Here is an 18,011-nt window from a genome sequence, read left to right as displayed (position 1 = left end):
CACTTCCCCCTGAACAAGCCGAAGAAGTAGAAACCTGCTGGGGCGGTAAGGGTCACGCAAACAAAATGAGTCTCATCATTTTTACAGCAGCGGTAACCTTTACGTGAGAGACTGATTTACTATAATGGCTCATGCTACAGAATGTAATGTTTAACTCTGTTCAATTACATATGAAATAACATACAATAATGTCACATAGGAAATTAGTAAGGGAGGGTGAGCGAGAGAAAGACAGATGGGAAACGGAGTGACGAACTATAAGGCATCTGGAGAAATGTCCCCGTTTGACTCATTAATCGCACCACGTAGCCGCTGTTTGTTTTCCTGTGATAATCTGGAGACCCGGGGAATTCATCTCACACGTCCGCTATCTCTGGTGGAACTGCTCTTTGTGCACCAGACCATGCGGTGACACCAAATACGTTATCTCCGGCTTTCTATCTCTGCTTCTGTTTTCTCAAATCACTCACTGCATCTCTTTAAAGAATGAAGGATGCACTGCAAAAGGCACTGATATGAGCATAAGGGGAGGAGGTGGATCAAAAGTGGACTATCACAGTACAACTTGGGCTCATGTTTGATCACTGACAGACTTTGACACACTGTTTGATAATTGTTGTTGTTCTGGGATGTGTATGTAGCCAAAGACTGACATATCTCCTTCCTTTATGCAATATTATCCCCCAAAAAATGTGAAACTGAGCCACACTGTTGATCCTTCCTTACCATAAACATCAGCATTTGATCTTATTGTTAATTCTTATTGATAATTAATCTGTGGCTACATAAAGCGGAAACAAATGCACCATTTACTTGTATCTAAAAGCTGTTCTAGGAAATGACTTGGGCCTTTTTTTTTGTCTTTTTTTTTTTTAAACAGAAACTCTATTTTGTGAGGTGTTTTTAAAGATGTACATACTTAATAAAAACAAAGGATCTTCGGCTGAGAGCCACAGCAACAACGGTAGTGAGGTGGAAAATTACTGAGAGATGTTGAAAACTAAAAATAACGATGATGTGTTTTGTGTTAGCTGATAATGAATAAAAACACTATTCCATATTCACCAGTGACCCGTGCCGAGCATACACACCCACACACATATGCACAAAGAGAGAAAGAGAGCATCAAATTTTGTTTGCATGTTTTTCCTGTTTGTACGGTAACATCCGGTCTGACAGCAGCCTAATAGTAAGGTCTTCTTCTACTTCTTATTTTGTTATTTAATGGGAGTTAGAAAACAGCTGTTAGGTGCAGTACTGCCACACTCTGGCAGTAGTAACATGTTACTACCAAAGGCTGATAAACATAGGAAAATATATTTGTATTTTATGACTAGATGATAGGCACATAAACTACTCCATTTTATATAATTTAAAGACCATTCAACAATTTGAAAATGATGACCCCGCCTCTACACTCTATGGACCAAAGCGTATATAGTATGTGTTCATTCTGGACCTTTTCTTCCATCTGAAGAAATCTTAAAGCTACAGCAAAAAATGATTTGAAATTAATTTAAAACAATCCAAGTCAACACCATGTTTCCAACAGTTTGGGGAAGGCCTGTTCCTTCTGCAGAAATAGGAACTCACTGACAAGTAATCTCTGCCAGATGCAGAGCAAAACAAGCTGCATGTGACCAAACATGTTGACAAGTCAGCTAACAATGAGTCAACATCACCAGTGACCCACCAAGGACACTGCGAACCACATTGTACCCATTCTCAAGCCTCCTCGTGATCCCTGAAGACACTAGAAAGACTCTCCATCATCCAGGGTAAGACGAGGGCCACAGGAAATCTATGGCATCAGCTCCTCAACACCTCCACAGCCTATTAACCCGGTTAGTCTGAGCACCTACCATTCCTCCTGGTAAATTAGCCCCCAGCCCTTATGTGCCTGGCATAAGAGTGATTTACCAATGAATGGAAACTAAACCGGCCCTGAGAAAAGGGCCTTGGTAAGCATTCTCAGTGCCGACACCATCCTGAATTGGACAAATATGAATGAGACAAAGTTTGTGGAAGAAGGCCAGAGTGCAAAGTTACCAAGTGTGCGTCTGTGCATGGGTGGGTTTCAAAAATGTATGCATTTCATCATGCGTGTTGTGGGACTCTTGGCATACGTTTCTGCTGATTCGGTGGCATGTCCCACTCACTCATTCACAGTAACTGGGGCACAGGGCTAGCCAACGGAACGAGGACACCAGGAGTGGTGGTGGAGCATCGGTGTTTATGTTTGTGTGAATGTACTAGTGCTTAAAAAGATTCTCAGGCAAATATACTGACTGAGAGATGACATGAACTTCGGCTTTTGAAGTAACCTTTACAACGTAAACAGTAATGAATAAAAGGTGTATATCCTTTGGAATTACCTGGTTTTCAGCCATAATTGATCATAAAATGTGACCTAATCAAGATCAGATTCTTAACATGTCCGATGAAAACAGCTCTCTGGAGGGCGTGTTTGTTCGGTTAAGGTCTGCGCTCTGACTGGGCGACTCCAAAACCTGGATTTTCTTGGTTCAAAGTCATTGATGACTTCGATGACACCTCAATGATGCCAAGCTCCCGCGTCATGATGCCGTTGCCATGTACTTCAACTTTGGGGTGATGTTTTCATGTTGCTTTGCAGTGTCCTTTCTTAGTCCTACATATTGCTCTGTGTCCTTCTCAAACAATTAAACTCCCGTTTTATCAACCCAAAAACCACTTTTCCAGTAATGTGGGAAACTTCAGGTGTGCAGTGATGGTTTTAGTGTTTTGTATCTTGAAGAGCAGCAACTTCGTTGTGTCTTTCCATGGACCTGATTTAAAGCATTAACCAGCTCCAATGATTCCTTCAAGCTTTTAGATGTTATTACGGGTTTCTTCTTTACATCACTCTCTGAGGCAAAACAAATGAATGAGTGCACTGCAGTGTTTGAACTCCAGAAGGATTTCCATCATCAAGTTCGGGGTCCCGCCCACTTTTCCCATCCTACACTGAGGATGCTTGAATGAGTTTAGTTATTAGTTAAAATACATTGTTTATTGTTGTAATTTATATGCAGATCTGACCATATTTTAAGACTAATTTATATAAACGTGCAGATAATTCCACCTTTTACTTTTTGCTGCCACTTTATGTTATACAGTTTACGTTTTGTCAGGTTAGGGGATTAAACATATTTAAGATATTTATTCATGAGAAAACTTTTTAGCCTTGTTTAGTTCAAGCAAAACTTAAACTCTAACTCGTATAATACGCTGCTGTACTCCTCCACAGCAGAACAGTAGGCTTAAAGATGAAAATGCATACTCAGCACATTCTTCCTCTAAAGAGGCTCTCTTACCACATTAAACAATGTCTGACCAGGGAGAACTTTTCAACATCATAAGTCATTCAACAGGCCTCTATAATCCACTTATAATATAGCCAATCTTGTTTCAAATCTACACTGTGAGAGGCTGGAAGAGAAATCAAATTACTGACCTGCTGCATGTAAATGCAGCTTTTCTGTAACCACGTTACTGCAGCGCATGTGAGCGTGTTCTCTGATTTCTTCTGTAACCTGATTTGTGCAGATATCCTGGTTTCCTGTTTGCATATGAACAGCTAGTCGTCCTTGCAGAGTGCAGCTGCTTATTGTCCTTAAAAGTGAAACTCTTTCTTAAAGAATTTGCCACTTCATTATAAATATTAACAACAACATCCCACTGCGTGAAAGGGACTGAATGTTTCTCCAGGCATCGAGAACATTGAGACACAAGACCACGTAGTTTTGGCATAAAAAGGAAGAGAAACACAACATTGTACTCAAAGTGCGGATTCTAATTCTTGATATGAATTCTTAAAGGTAGCCTGTTGAGTTCCTGAGTGTTAGTGATGCAATAGGGGAAATGTTTTGATGATGTATTTCACACATGCGGACACTTCAGAGCATTAATGCTTTCACACTCCTCCACGGACTGCCGGGCTTACAGTAATGTGCAGGGACAGGAAGAAATATGCTGGCAAAAATTAGGCAAAAAAAAGACCGCAAGTCAGCAAATATGGAGAAAACAACGCAGACTTCTAATTTTTCAAGAAAAGCAGCTGTTCCTGTTTCATGAGGAAACAAATGTAATCGAATGTGCTTTTTGGTGTAAAACACTTTGTTTTGAAGAAAACTACAACGGATATTGAAGGGTATTTTTACAGCTGCCTCCCAAAAGTTGACAAAGCGCTGGTCCACTGAGAGAATCTTTAAGTCAGGGCAGCCTTAGACATTTCGGACAAGAGATACAATAAGTTTGAAAGATACCTACTTTAATAAATTAACTTACGACTGAAGCCTACTAAAAGTCATATTTAAAATTTGAACAAACATCCTTTGACATTATTTATTTACCAATCAAAAACTGGCCTAATCTGCTTTATCAAGACTGTGAGGGTGTACTTTGATCTATTTGACCGACAGCAGTGTGGGAATAAATGCAAACAGCACACCACAGTGGCCATTTAAAACCACAAAGAAAGCCACTGACGCACTTTATCAAAGCTCAGCCTCTTACATTTGTTGCACCTCCATCTCTTCTCCACGGTAACAAGACCGGAGGATGGTCTGCCGCTCTGCGTCCCACAGGTGCTCCTTCAGGAAGTTGCCGGACTGCACCGCTCTCTCCAGCAAGGCCTCGTTCCCCAGCACAGCTCCGACGCGGGCGTAGGCCGACAGCATGAGGCCTGCCGGGGAGGAAGCAGCGGTGATGATGTCGGTGATGGTTGTTTTTAGGTGATTAGCTCTAAAATGACTGCTGCTCATCTTGAAAACATCGTGTTCCCTCTCCGCTGAGGGACCAACGCGTTGCCCCAACACACTCCCAGGGGAATTATTTTTCCCGCTCTTTGAATTTTCCCTGTTCCCTCTCTACATCCGTTCCCTCCTCCCTCTTTCACTCCACTCCCCTTTCATGTCGTGTATCAAAGCCCGCCGAGCGCACAGCCTGGTCTTCAAAGTGTAGCGGCGGAGGACAGGTGATTAATGGAGGGGTTTCTTCATTAGAGAGGAGAAAGACAGTCTTGCGTCCAATTGAAAAGTTCTTGGGATCACCGAGGCTCATTACCTCACTAACACACTCTGTCTTGACACCTCAGCGCAACTTTGTGGGCGCAGGTGTGTGTGTGTTTGTGTGCGCTCCGGTAATTCATCACATCTGAGGCAGTGTGTTGGACAAACAATGTTAAAGAATGTCCAAATTGGCATCACGCTAATGCAAGATGACAACAAGTGTCTAAAATAATGTGTGTGTGTGTGTGTGTCTGACAATCTTTCAAAGTATAGTATATCTCGTTTCTTATAACTTTCTTATGTGCTTCATATCCTAAGATACCCTGTGTTGTTGTTTTCTATCTACCACACTGGACTGTTTGAATGATGCGAGATGATGTCATGATGTCGTGCAAACTTGTCCGAACTTTACCGTTCCAAGACGCCAACATTTTGGTGTCCAGATGTGGGCGTGGCCGACTCGTCCTCACTTCTGCCATCTTGGCTCGGGCGGAGGCCAGGAGCTCGTTGACTTTCTCCTCACTGATGCCAAAGCGAGCAGCTGTTAGCTCGACAGAATAACGCACGATCAGCACATTCTGGCCCTGCAGCTCCCCGTGGGGGTCCTGGCAACACACGATAGAGGGGTAGAGGACGGTGTTCAAAGTGACCCGCACTGACAGATGCCACGGTAACGGTCTTAATGGGCAACCTTTAACACCTCAATGCGCCGTCTGAATGAAGTGATAATCATTATCTTCATATGTAAACTTTATGAATAGGTTGTTTTTTTTAACATCAGTGTTACCTGCTCTAGATCAACATTGCCTGGATCCTTGACTCCGTAGTGGTGCATAAAGACGTCGGCCTGCGTGGCAGCTCCGGTGGCGTCTTCCACCACATCAGGCAGGAGCTCTCGAACCTCTGAGGCGGTCCACACGCAGAAAGCCCCCTCTCGCTTCTCTGGTCCCCCCGACGGTGGGACAGAGTCTGCATCCTCAGCACTGTAGAAGCCCCCGGACTGTTCCAGAGGGGACGGAGGGGGTGGAGAGGAGAGTCAGAGATGCTATTTTAGATGATCACAGATTAAAGTTGTACGAAAGCCAACAAAGATGTAAAACCGGAAAGCTCAAGCAAAGTTTTTCATCTTCGACTAACCTTGATAAAACAAATAAAGACTAATAGCGTGACACTTGGCTGCTGGGAAAGAAAAGTGACTTCAAATCTGTGTTATTCCTCGCAGACTGAAACACTTCACTTCGGTTTACTCACGTTGTTTCTCAGCTGATAACTGCCGTATTAATCTCAACTACATTAGACAAATGGCCTCTAAATGAGGCTCCCTCTTCGAAATCAAGGTCAACCAGAGTCTGACGCGTTTCCACTGTGCGATAGACAGAATGACTCTTTAACTTTCATTTCAGCCCTCAGTGAGATCAAGCTTCAGGAAATGGAAACACTTTAAAATAAAATACATGAAGCCTTAACAACAGAAGTCGAAGGACTTTGCTTACTGGACTAGTTTTTCACCAAACAGCTGGCAGGAAAACCATGTGACTGTAAAGGTAAAGAGGAACTACAGCAATTTAATCTCACGCTTCCACAAAGTTGGGGGATTTATCGGAATATTGTTATTAATTATTTAACTCTTTAAGTCTGAATAACCAACTTGATAAACCTAATGATATGATCCGTCTTATTTTTTAGACTTTATGAAGTTCCCTTCAGCGCCCCTAGAAGACAGGGTACATTTGTTTTCACAGGCTGAGCGGTAGTGACAAGGAAATTGAATTTTGAATAACAAAAGTGACAGTCATGAATTAATGAACACCTCTGAAGAATGTGATTATAACAACGTCATGTAAACCCTCTCTCAGGACCTGACCGCAACGGTGAGCTCTATTTTTTACACATCTATTTTTTATGACGAGGGAAGTTCCCACCCATTGTATCACCAAAAATTATTTTTTTTAAATAATGGAGCCTGCAGAAAATTACCTTTGCAGCGTTAATTCATTAGCCTGTAATTACATAATAAATCTTGGGGAATATAATGATTACAACGAGTGCGGTTGTAATTGTGTGCCCCGCTCGCTGCTGTCGCCTCATTAATCAACAGGAACAAAATAAAAGGAGGTTGACCCTCAGAGGAGAGCAGCGGTTTAAGAGGCTATTTGTCAGCGGGGTCCCGTCCATTTGCCCTCGAGAATGTGTGAACAAGCACACACTATACGCACACTGGTGGGAGCTACCGTATGTTCACACTATGTCATTAGCAGAATGAGACACTGAGACAACAGCCTACATTGTACTGGTCTTTAACTTTATCCCGTTCAGCTGCTGCTGGAGGAATTGTGGTTCCCAGGAAGCCGACCGTTACCATTTGTTTTGGGCTTGTCCAAAAGAAAATACTTTTTGGTGTCAAATTTATACAGAATCGGTGACTATATTTTGGTCAAAAGTTGCCCATTAGTGTGTAAACATGGTTGGACACTCCATCTATGGAAGATTGGTGTGATATTATTTATGAAAAATTTATGAAAGAATCACCTTCTCACTGTGGCTTCAAGAAATCAAATTCAAGGAAATATGGGACATTTTCATATGTATTTGTAAAAGCATAATACATGTATATAAGAAGACATGTATATGTTTGTACATCAATATTGGTGTGTGTACATATATTCTTCCTTAAATAACAAAACACCCGATGTTCAAATTTTTTGTTATTTTACTGTAAATAGTTAAAAAAAAAAAAAAAAAAAAGGGATCACTGTAAAACTGATGATGACTGTGAAATGACTTGTGATTCTAAATACAATTAAACAAAATAAAAAAACGTATCCTAACTCCCATTGTAGTTCTTTGTAAACCCTTCGGCTTTCGATTATTTCCACTACTTTAGTTTCCCATGCAAAACCACACGGTCCCCATAAGACCAGTAACACAAAAAAGCAGCAACAAGGCTGCAGATGATTCACCTTGTCGCTCAGGTCTCTGGAGACGTAGAGCAAAATGTCCTCAGCCACATCCGCAAAGAACTGCTCACCTGATACCTGGAGAAGCACACAAAAAACACACACACACACCTGCCTGAGAGTCATGATTCAACACGAGCGTAACATTAAAAGAGGGCGCCATGTGATTTATACGCGGGGGCATTTCCTGCAAGCGTCCAATGAGAGTGCTGAGGTAGCCTCCGTTTCCTCATCAAACCTGTCTGCATTTGAGTTTGTCTGCATGTTGGTGTCCTAATTAGGGTTTTTGTTTTTGGGTCTCTGTCCACATGCACATGCACCCCCCTCCTTTCCCCCACCACCACACACACACACACACACACACACACACACACAGAAAGCAAACACTCACAAGGAAACTAAAACCTGCGGTGTTCCAGAGTTGTTTGCTGCATCTTAATTCATCTCTGCCCAGCACTGAGGGAAAAGATTAAAACTGTTTGTTTGAAGTACTGTGTGTATTTTCAAGTAAACATTAGTCAAAATATTAAACATAAAAAAAACAAAAAGCCAACTGTGATATGTGTGAGATATCACAACAAATATTCCAACAGCCACTGTGACTGTTTGTATTTACTCCGAAGGAAAACAAACGTTTGCCAAGTCTCACCCTGAAAGAATTTGGTTTTCTGGGTAAAGATGGTGATACATTATGTGGATCAAAGATGGAGGCTAAATCACCCTGTCAGATACACAAACAAAAACACACACACAGAGAGACAATCACATACCTGGAAAGCGGTGATGTAGGCCACAGCCAGCTGAGCCTGGTCGTACAACATCTTTTCAAAGTGAGGAACGTGCCAGGAGCAATCTGTGGAGTAGCGATGGAAACCCTGAGGAAGATGAAGACGAAGAGGGAAACTGCGTCAACTTTCTGCTGCTAATAACGAGTAAATATGATCTACTGATGGCAACATCAGCTTCTGTCACGCAACTTAAACATATCTGACCTGAACTGAACGAACAGAACAGAAGATAGAATTCTGTTCATGTAAATACACATACAGCACATCTAAAGGTTTGTGTGTCAGGCTGCACATAAACAATGTTTTCATTCCTGATAAATCTGATGATTATCTTCATCAATTATTTAGTCAATAAGATGCCGAAACAGTAAAAAAAGGCCAACATATTAATATTAATTACGAGAAAAGATTCATAATTACTAGATTCGGATCTCAGAATTATTAAAAACGATAAAGGTGGATCAAACAGGATATTTGAGAGGAAGCATTATGATGCTATCTGATTTACCTGTCTGGACTATATAAGATATATCTATGTAACAAATATGAGCTGTTTTCTTTTTATTTGATTATATTTTAGAGCTGTACTGTGTTTAAAGTATTTTGGAAAAGCCTCATTAAATGTTAAAGATGTACATTTTTTACAAGAAACAGGACGATGTTGCCATGGATACAGTGAGTTACACTGAACATTGTTTTTAGCCTTTATTTGTTTATATTTTGGAAAATGAAATATGCCGAATTAAAGATAAACAGCTCCTGTTTGTTTTGTACTGACGACTCTCACTGGAAAACTTGAACGATGAAGGAATAAAAAAAAAATGAGGACCCTCAAGCAAGTTCTGCAGTAAATCCAGTGAGCTCCAGATTGGGCCTCATTTTTTTTTCAGCCTTTATTTACAATTCAGAAAATTAATTATGCCGAAATATCTTTTAAAAGTTCATTATTGCTTTGTATGAGATAAGGACTCCTTTTATGAATGCGATGCATTTCTGTCTGGATTTCTTTGAGATCCCACATGGGTTTTATTCATTTTTTTCTGCATCGCTCAGCAGACGTTCATGAACATATTGTACAGACTGCGGTGAGTCGCTGGCAACCGGACTCATTCAGCTGGAGTAACTTTTACACTTTGCAAGTTTTGCATTGTCTGTGACTCATGTTAATCCCCGTGTTTCATCTTTCCATCACCGTCCGACCTGGAGGGAAGTTTGAGGGCCTCATTTTATGCTTTCGCTATTTGGTAACCTTTTGTTGCTCTTTCCTGCTGTGACGTCGTCCCTCCGGGAGGGACGACCGTTACATCGCTGTGAGAACTTATTCATCAACATTTGTAACCGTCCCCGCCCCGAGTATGAACCTGCGCCACGTGGTCGTGGATGCCTCCCAGTGCCATCATGCGAAGCGTGTGCACGGCCATCTGGAGAGCCTCCACCCCCTCTGAGGTGGAGCGATTCACAGACCAGTAAGACATGAGGAACATCAGATTACCTGCAGAAGGACGGAGGAGAGAGAGAAGGGGAGAAAAATAAAGAAGCGCTGTGTCACGTGACGAGTATTCAATAGGTCCAAACACTGACATGAGCGCTCCTGTATCGTCTACCTGGTGAGGGGAACTTGGGAGCATCTCTGAAGCCTCCGTACTCCTCCTCGTAGGAGTGGGCCAACTGCTGGAAGCAACGATTAGCAACATCTTCGGCCAGTGGAAGACTGTCTCCGGGGTTCGTGGTGATGGCTGTGCCTTTCTTCAGAGCGTCAAGGATCCTGTCCCCACTGGACTCCACGGCAGGGCGATTATTCTGCCACTGAGGAACACAAGTTCAACTTCAGACGCGGCTTTACTACAGAGTCTTTATTTTTTTGTGCCAAATTATAGAGAGTAGTATCGATAAGAAAATCAATAAGTATTGGGTCTTAGTACCTGGTTCATGATTCTGGTGAGGACGGTCTTGAATCCAGGTCTCCTTCCATGGTCTCTGGGAGGGAAGTAGGTGCCTCCGATGAAAGGTCGAAGGTCAGGAGTCAACCACACACTCATGGGCCAACCTCCACCTCCGCTTGTCGCCTGGCAACACCAGCAACCAAAAGTCATGACGGTGCAGTCGCAGAGAAAAGTTTACAGAGATGTGTGTGTGAAAATCAAAACGTGCACAGTGTACACACACCTGTACAAAGGTCATGTAGACCTTGTCCACATCGGGTCTCTCTTCTCTGTCTAGTTTGATGCAGACAAAGTTGTCGCTAAGGATTTTACCGATTTCCTCATCCTCGAAAGACTCCCGCTCCATAACATGGCACCAGTGACATGTGGAGTAGCCCACTGGTGGTCCGAGACACACACAGATTTACAGGAAACCGATGCTTCACTAATGCTGTTTGCACAACTAAAGCAAGTCAGTATGAAATCATGTGACACGTGTGAAGAGTGTCTACACCCTGTATTATCTGATGCCATCTCATATCAGAGGTCTCGGTATAATTTACATGGAGTCATTTCTTTTCTCAGACTGAAACATGAGAAAATTCAAGGTGAAATGCTCCCAAAATGAAATGCATGTTGATAATAGGTTTGAAAAATGGCATGTTACCTGATAAAAAGATTGGTTTGTCTTCGTTCTTTGCTTTGTCGAAAGCATCTTGTCCCCATGGATACCTGAAAGAAACATGACATCAGGCTACGTATGACCAGCTTCCAGAACATGCACCTATTTGTAGTTTCAAGGTTGCTCACCAGTCCACGGGGTTGTGTGCGTGTTGCAGCAGGTAGGGCGACCTCTCCTCGGCCAACCTGTTGGTGTGTTTGCGAGGAGTGGATGACATCCCTTCACCCCCGGACGCCATGCTCATAAAGTCAGTGGGACTGGATGCACAAACACAACACATTCGCAAATGTAGTCTGTTTTGTAGTTTGTAGGTCACAATGCAAAAGAAAATATATTCATTTTGTGGGACATAAATTGAACCAGATATTCCCAAAGAGCAAGAAAGTGGAAAAAAAAAAAAAAAGACAAAAAATAATTCAGAATCGTGAATTGCTTTTGAAATAATGACATGGATATTTATTGATCAAGTTTATAATTGTTATCCCTTTCAATCATTAATATTTGCTAGTTAAAGAATTATTCAGCTTTAATAATTACACACACGTCATTGATTGAAATACTTGACATTCTGCAGATATTTGCTGTAATAATATAACAAAACGTGACATACGTAATGTTAACAGACACAAATCAATGCTTTATTTGACTGTAAAGTCAAATTAACGAGTTACAATACATTAGTCTGGCTGTTTAGTTTGTTTAAACCCGCATTCATACTTTCAAAATAAAGTGTTTTCACGCTGCCAGCTGATGATGATGGAGGCGTTTGTTCAGCAGCTGTCAAGGGCTGCAGCTGTTAGCTATCTCAGCACCGTGTCGAATCCCATTTGAATATTCTCTATTTTTATAAGACCTGGCTGAAAAGCAAATGCTCGAGCCCCTGATGAACACGACCGAGCAGCTCCCGATATAATAGACCTTTTATTTCAATTCGGGCAAAGTAGCTACGACACACAGGACACACAACGGCTCTATTTTGGACATGTAACCCCACAAGGACGACGCTGAATGTCACCGTCAGCTGAGGGAGGTCCTGGAGTCATCGGGGGAAACCAGCGACAAACACGGACTAAATATTGGGAAATAAACGCAGCTCGGCAGCTTCTGTAGTCGTGCCGAATTGAAAAACGTGGCATCCCGGCCCGAGTTAAATGTTTGTCCCCGCGAAGGCATTTCTCTTGGCGCAGTTTAAAGTTAGGCATATCTTAAAATGTGCGATTTTGTAGAGAAGTGTCGTGTAGCTCGTCAAAAAGCACGCTCACTTTTTCTTTTTTTTTTTACTGCTAGCACGACGCGAGCAACTCAACACGCATCCAAAAAAAAAAAAAAAATGAACCGCACACGACTTCTGCTGTTCAATCAGATGTTCACCGGTTCACATCGGGAGTCACGTCACGGTACAAGCCGGCGTTAGCGCACTACGAGCCGGGGGTTGGCTTTACCTGCAGTAGGCCGGCCGCGGGTGGAGGAGCGGCGACCTGCCGCCTGGTGGGTGGGGAGCTCGTCTGAAGCGCCTGACGTGACCCTCCGAGACGCGCTGCGGACTCTCCGCTCCCAAAACAACTCCAGTTAAAATGCGCGCAGGCTCCGCGGGGCTATTTCTGGACGCCGGCCGACGCCATGCCAGTCTTAACATCCTAATCCGACAAGCGTGTCGTTGTGTTACTTAAGCGAGCTAATGTGAGCTAATGTTGACAGAGACCGGCCAAACTTTCCGGGCGCGGGGTGAAAGACTTTATAGTAATACCGCTACACGCCGCACGATGGCGCGCTAACGGGACAGAAAGGATGAGAGGGGGGGGGAATCAAAAGTGTGAGTTGGTTCTTCCAAAGCATGTTTGTAAGAAAAAGAAGAAAGAAAGAATAACTCATTTATCATTTAAAAGAGTCTTCAGTACTCGTAAATAATGATTTCCTCTACAAAAGCCGCAATTACAACTGTATATTAAAAAGTGAAACTAACGTGAGTGTTATGGAAGTTATACCACTGTCAGCTGTAATGGGTTTTTTGTTTGTTTTTTTTGTAAAGTATTACAAAAATTATTATTTTGTGAAGCGTGATCATCTAGTAATATTTTGCTAAATTTGGAGAATATAATATAGAACCAGAAGAGAGGACAACGAAAGGCTAGAGACGAGGAGACAGGAGGACTGAAGTGGAATCTGAGAATATAAGAGGAACGCTTAAAGACAACAGAAACAAACCTCGGTCACAATATCTGGAAATGTCATGTTTGTTTTTTTTGTTTTTTTATGAATCCAAAAACTCCTGCGCCACACGCACACGCACACACACACACACACAAAACTTGACTTCCTCCAGCCTTGTCCTCTGATAATGTGAAAACAGTTATGCACCAAGTACCTGTATGTATGCACCTGTATTATTTATTTATACATTTGCATGTGGTATTAATTACTTGTCTTCTTTTTGAATTACGTTCTGTGGGGAAATATGATTTCAAAAAGTGAAGATTAATGTTTACAAAGAAAATAACAATAGGGCTTTCGCACCTTTGGTGCTCGGGCCCTAATAAAGTCAGATGAATTTTCACTGTGCTTTCACATGTTTCCTATTGAATTCCACAATCGTTGTGACGAAGTTATTACGAGTCACCAAGTCTGAAGCGACAATGTTGACGGGCGTTTTGGCAGACTGCTGTTTCACCCACTGCAGGAGCTTAAACAGACTCCTCTGTATGACGTTGAGGAAGTTGTCGCAAAGGCGAAGGACGTACTTCAGCGCCCTGGCATCATTTGGCAGAGTCAGGTTCAAGCCACATACGAAGAAATCTACGAGTCATAGGGGTCAAATTAAAGCTCATAATTATTTCAGAGAATAAAATGACTTTGCATTGTGTGACCAAATAAGAATCCAAACCCTTCATTAACATACGGCGGGAACACAGAAGACTCACATTTGTAAGGCCTTTCCTTTTCCAAAACATGAGCCAGCTCTGATTCAATTATTGTAGGGTCCATGCTATCGCCGTAGTAATAACGTATTTTTGTCCACAGCTCAGGATGCTGACTTGTTGGATAATCATATGAAACTATGACGTTACTGCCTTGGGTCCAGCAACTCTTCAGGGTGGGGCTGGCCTGTGGAGAAACATTGAAATGTATCTTATTTTGAAAGAATAAACTCCAGGTCTTTTAATTTGAAAGTCACGGTAGCTTAAGTTAGGTACATTAATGATGAAAAAAGAAAAAATTATACTTTACCGAATTAAGGACGAGTTTGGCTCCAAACGTGGTCTTGATGAAGTTGATAAGATGTTTGTGCAGTTGTGCTTTATTTTTTTCGTCGAACCCTTTGAAGTGGGATAAATCCAGGATGAGGATCTCTTTGGGGTGCCCCTCTGCCCAGTCACGTATGTCCCGGAGAACAGTCTGACCACAGGTAGTGAAGACAATAGGCGTCAAATATATAATAACGAATGTAAATAAATAATCTTCTCTGTTGTACTTTTTCTTTCATGTACATTTTAATTTAGTTATTATATATTTTAAAAAGAAAAACTAATTTCCTTCAGTGGATGATTTGGATTTTGTATTATATAATTTTTTTCAGCTCATTGTTCAGTTATTTTTTATATAGGCTATATAACTTAACCATTGGGTTAAAATGTCAAATATTAAATTGATATATATATATATATATCAATTTAATATTGATAATATATGTATATATGTATAGATATATATATGTATATATCTATAGATATATAGATACATACTGTAAAGAGTCTGATTTCCCTGTTTTTGTCCATGTACGTCCATCTTTACCTCCACATCCGTCTGCGTGTAGAGCCCGTGGTAAAAGTAAAGCCGAGTAGGATTGGTGTCGTTTGGCTTGCGAGCGATCCTCAGGTCAAAGTAGCGAACTCCTGCGTCCAGCTGATTTGTGATGGTCGCCTCCTGTGATAAAAGACAACACCAGTCAAACGGCTCCCTCTCTTTTGATTACTTGCACTAATTGGGGGCTGACAGGATATAAACTCCTCTCACCTGAGTGACTGCCCATTTACGCACTATTTGACGCACGCAGTACAACTTGCTGAATCTCTTCAGTCCGTCCGGCTCTACTATCGAGGAGTTGATGTCCAAGTCGTAACTCATTGAGTCATGGCTTCCTGGGAATGACACGCACGTCACAGCAAAGTCGTACTGTCGCTGTACAGTGAAAACAACGAATATACAAATTTGTGAGCGGCTCTAAGAGTCACATCATTGGTCTGTTTGTTAAATGAAATCTACTCCAGCAATCCAAGAATTGTGACACTTTCAGTGCTGTTTCACCATGAAGTCAAACTGTTATGTCTGTACTTCTTTATGTCAAGCCTAAGCTGTAGGCTACTCTGTTGGGGCGTATTTAGGGCTACTTTTTCATTGCTGGAATCTCAGCTCTACTCTGTTTGCTTTTTTTGGGTTTTCCATTGTCCACAAATATTTATGGTATTACCTCCGATACTAAAAAAGTGGCGTGTGAACACTGTAGATCACCAGTTGGTCAGAGGGAATAGTCACAATCTCTGCATCACTGCTTGTGCAACACGGGACATCCTACACACATGTACCATTGTTAAGTAGCCAAGTAAAGGCAGCCCGCAAAACCACGCGGCACTCAGTTGATGAGGTTCAGACGTTCCTCTTTGGTTGCCAATAAAAGGATCCAGTGAGAGTTGATGAGGCTACTTGGAATGAAGTATAACAAGTAGATGATCTGGTGACCTGGTTCTGACTCCATCTGATTGGAAACCCAAAGACATAACGTCCCGCCCACCGACAGTGGAAACCTGACTGCACCACAGGCTTGTCAATCAAACAGACACGACCCCAAATTCATCTACAGCGGAACAAAAAAAGTACATGAAACACACCCTGTTTTTTTTAACAATCCAATAAGGCAATGTAAGGCACATTTGACATGCTGTGTCTGGAATAAATCCCCTCTTCACTAAGCTATCAGTCCATATATAAAAACAAAGACAAAGAATTCTGCATCCCCAATTTCAGTTATGGAACTTTTGCAGGCACTACATGAATAAATTCTCACACAATCAAAATGGTGGACCAATAGTGAGAAGTGAAAGAGTGAACAAAGGGGTGACACCAACATTTTGCTCACCACGAAGCTGTTTGTGTGACTGCCTTGTTCAGATGAATTAAAGGAAGCATTCGTTGATTAATTAGGCTAACTCCTCTAGGTACTCTTTTGGCCAATCTCGAAAATGTGCTTCGTCCCAAGGCTGTAAGCAGTCGGCCTTCATACCTGGTACGGCCAGATCATAGAGAGGAATGGTATGAAGTTCAGCTGGTAGTTGCGACATCCAGTCACGGTTGTTTCGGACTTCTCCGCTCTCTTTGCCTTTTCCTCCAGACATCTCAAACTCTACACAAAATATTTCAAGCTCAATTTTCAGTCTTTTATAAATACAGTGATTCTTGGTAATAATGAATATAACACCATGACAAAGCACATAAGGTCAAAAGTTGACACCCCTTACCTTGCCCAGGTAATCCTCAGCTTTCCTTTATTTCCCCTCAGACGTCACGGTGCAGCAGCGTACATAGAACTGACGATTCATCCACCTGATTCCTATTTAACTGCTCATTGGGAGGCTGCAGGTCTGTTAATCTTGTACAAACAAAGAAATATGTGTACCTTTTGTGGGCTTGTATGAAGTAATCTGATAACAGATCTGGTAGTGAATGTTTGATAAATGTGAAACTTCCTCATACCGTCACACTTCACCAGCAGTAGTCCAGGGATCAGAGTGAGAAAACAAACTCTTTCAATTCAGTGTGAACTCTTAGACCAGAACTGTTAAACACCAAGCAACACAAGTTTGAGCTATGACACCTTATTTGTATGAGGAAACATGTTGTACTCCACAGCACATTCACCTTTAACCATCTTGTTTGCACTGATATTGAGATTCTCCGCAGATTAAGGATGTTCTTTGAACATTAAATGCAATTTAAGTGGGATCAAATTTAAAACAAATGGTCAAATAACACTATTTCATTCACAACTCAATAGCAATTATTACTTGACATCTGTCAAGTCATATTTAAAAGTAATCTACCAGGAATTGCATGTGTGTGATTGGCCAGTGCAGCATTTTACTGGATGCTGTTACATTGCAGCTAAAGTAGAGTTAGGTAGTCTCATGGAGGAGCTAGTCAGTTAACTTGGCTGAACTTGCACGTCCAAGCCAACACTCACATGCTAGTTTTGCACCGGGAAGGTGCAGTTTTACACTCAATAAATGCATTTTAGATTTTAACAAAATCTCCCGCATTGACATGCCAACAATATTAATGTGATTTTATGTACAATGCAAAAATAAAAGTGGTGTAATGTGGAGTTCCTCTTGAAAAAGGTTGGTTACAGTCTGACTCCCATCAAACCACAACTTGTAACAGTTCTACAAATAGGTCAGCTGTGGTTGTTTATATTTCCATGCTCACACTTTTGAAAGAAGAAATAGTTCTCATTCGCTTACAAAATGACAAACTGAACTCTTTTGCAGTACATCATGTCCTTTTAATTAACCCGGACCTTTACTCAGTCTGGTGTGACTGGTGGCTTATGGCGGCCAAAGTTTGCTGACTTTACCACTTAC

The 18,011-nt window shown here is 41.7% G+C and overlaps 2 protein-coding genes across 3 annotated transcripts in view; both read right to left on the bottom strand.

Moving 5' to 3' along the window:
• Positions 1–13,653, bottom strand: part of spata20 (spermatogenesis associated 20) — a 49,037-nt gene extending 35,384 nt beyond the window's left edge. Inside the window, exons 1-12 of the mRNA XM_069156158.1 lie at positions 12,822–13,653; positions 11,508–11,636; positions 11,365–11,429; positions 10,942–11,096; positions 10,698–10,841; positions 10,380–10,581; positions 10,137–10,267; positions 8,758–8,862; positions 7,991–8,065; positions 5,818–6,030; positions 5,443–5,635; positions 4,537–4,705 (exon numbers count right to left, since the gene is read on the bottom strand). Of these exons, the coding sequence (XP_069012259.1) occupies positions 4,537–4,705; positions 5,443–5,635; positions 5,818–6,030; positions 7,991–8,065; positions 8,758–8,862; positions 10,137–10,267; positions 10,380–10,581; positions 10,698–10,841; positions 10,942–11,096; positions 11,365–11,429; positions 11,508–11,636; positions 12,822–13,015 (1,775 nt within the window). The 5' untranslated portion in view covers positions 13,016–13,653. The remainder of the gene's footprint in view (positions 1–4,536; positions 4,706–5,442; positions 5,636–5,817; positions 6,031–7,990; positions 8,066–8,757; positions 8,863–10,136; positions 10,268–10,379; positions 10,582–10,697; positions 10,842–10,941; positions 11,097–11,364; positions 11,430–11,507; positions 11,637–12,821) is intronic.
• Positions 13,654–13,749: 96 nt separating this feature from the next.
• Positions 13,750–16,996, bottom strand: LOC138202278 (PI-PLC X domain-containing protein 1-like). 2 transcript variants are annotated; one of them, XM_069156159.1, is made up of 7 exons: positions 16,890–16,996; positions 16,655–16,774; positions 15,391–15,515; positions 15,169–15,300; positions 14,605–14,772; positions 14,298–14,481; positions 13,750–14,172 (listed from the first exon to the last, which is right to left on the bottom strand). In XM_069156159.1, exons 2-7 carry the CDS (start codon positions 16,764–16,766, stop codon positions 13,931–13,933), a joined length of 963 nt encoding a protein of 320 aa, XP_069012260.1. In that variant the 5' UTR covers positions 16,767–16,774; positions 16,890–16,996; the 3' UTR covers positions 13,750–13,930. The 2 variants fall into 2 exon arrangements, with proteins under 2 accessions (XP_069012260.1, XP_069012261.1); XM_069156160.1 differs by lacking the exon at positions 16,890–16,996 and having other exon boundaries at positions 15,960–16,702.
• Between the last annotated feature and the right edge of the window lie 1,015 nt (positions 16,997–18,011).

The sequence above is a fragment of the Embiotoca jacksoni genome, unplaced genomic scaffold (assembly GCF_022577435.1).
Source record: "Embiotoca jacksoni isolate LCO1_2020_lvr unplaced genomic scaffold, fEmbJac1.0.p SCAF_20, whole genome shotgun sequence".
In the NCBI taxonomy this organism is placed as follows: domain Eukaryota; kingdom Metazoa; phylum Chordata; class Actinopteri; family Embiotocidae; genus Embiotoca; species Embiotoca jacksoni.
Note: the sequence above shows the minus strand (reverse complement) of the source record. Positions and strands in the feature narration are given on the sequence as shown.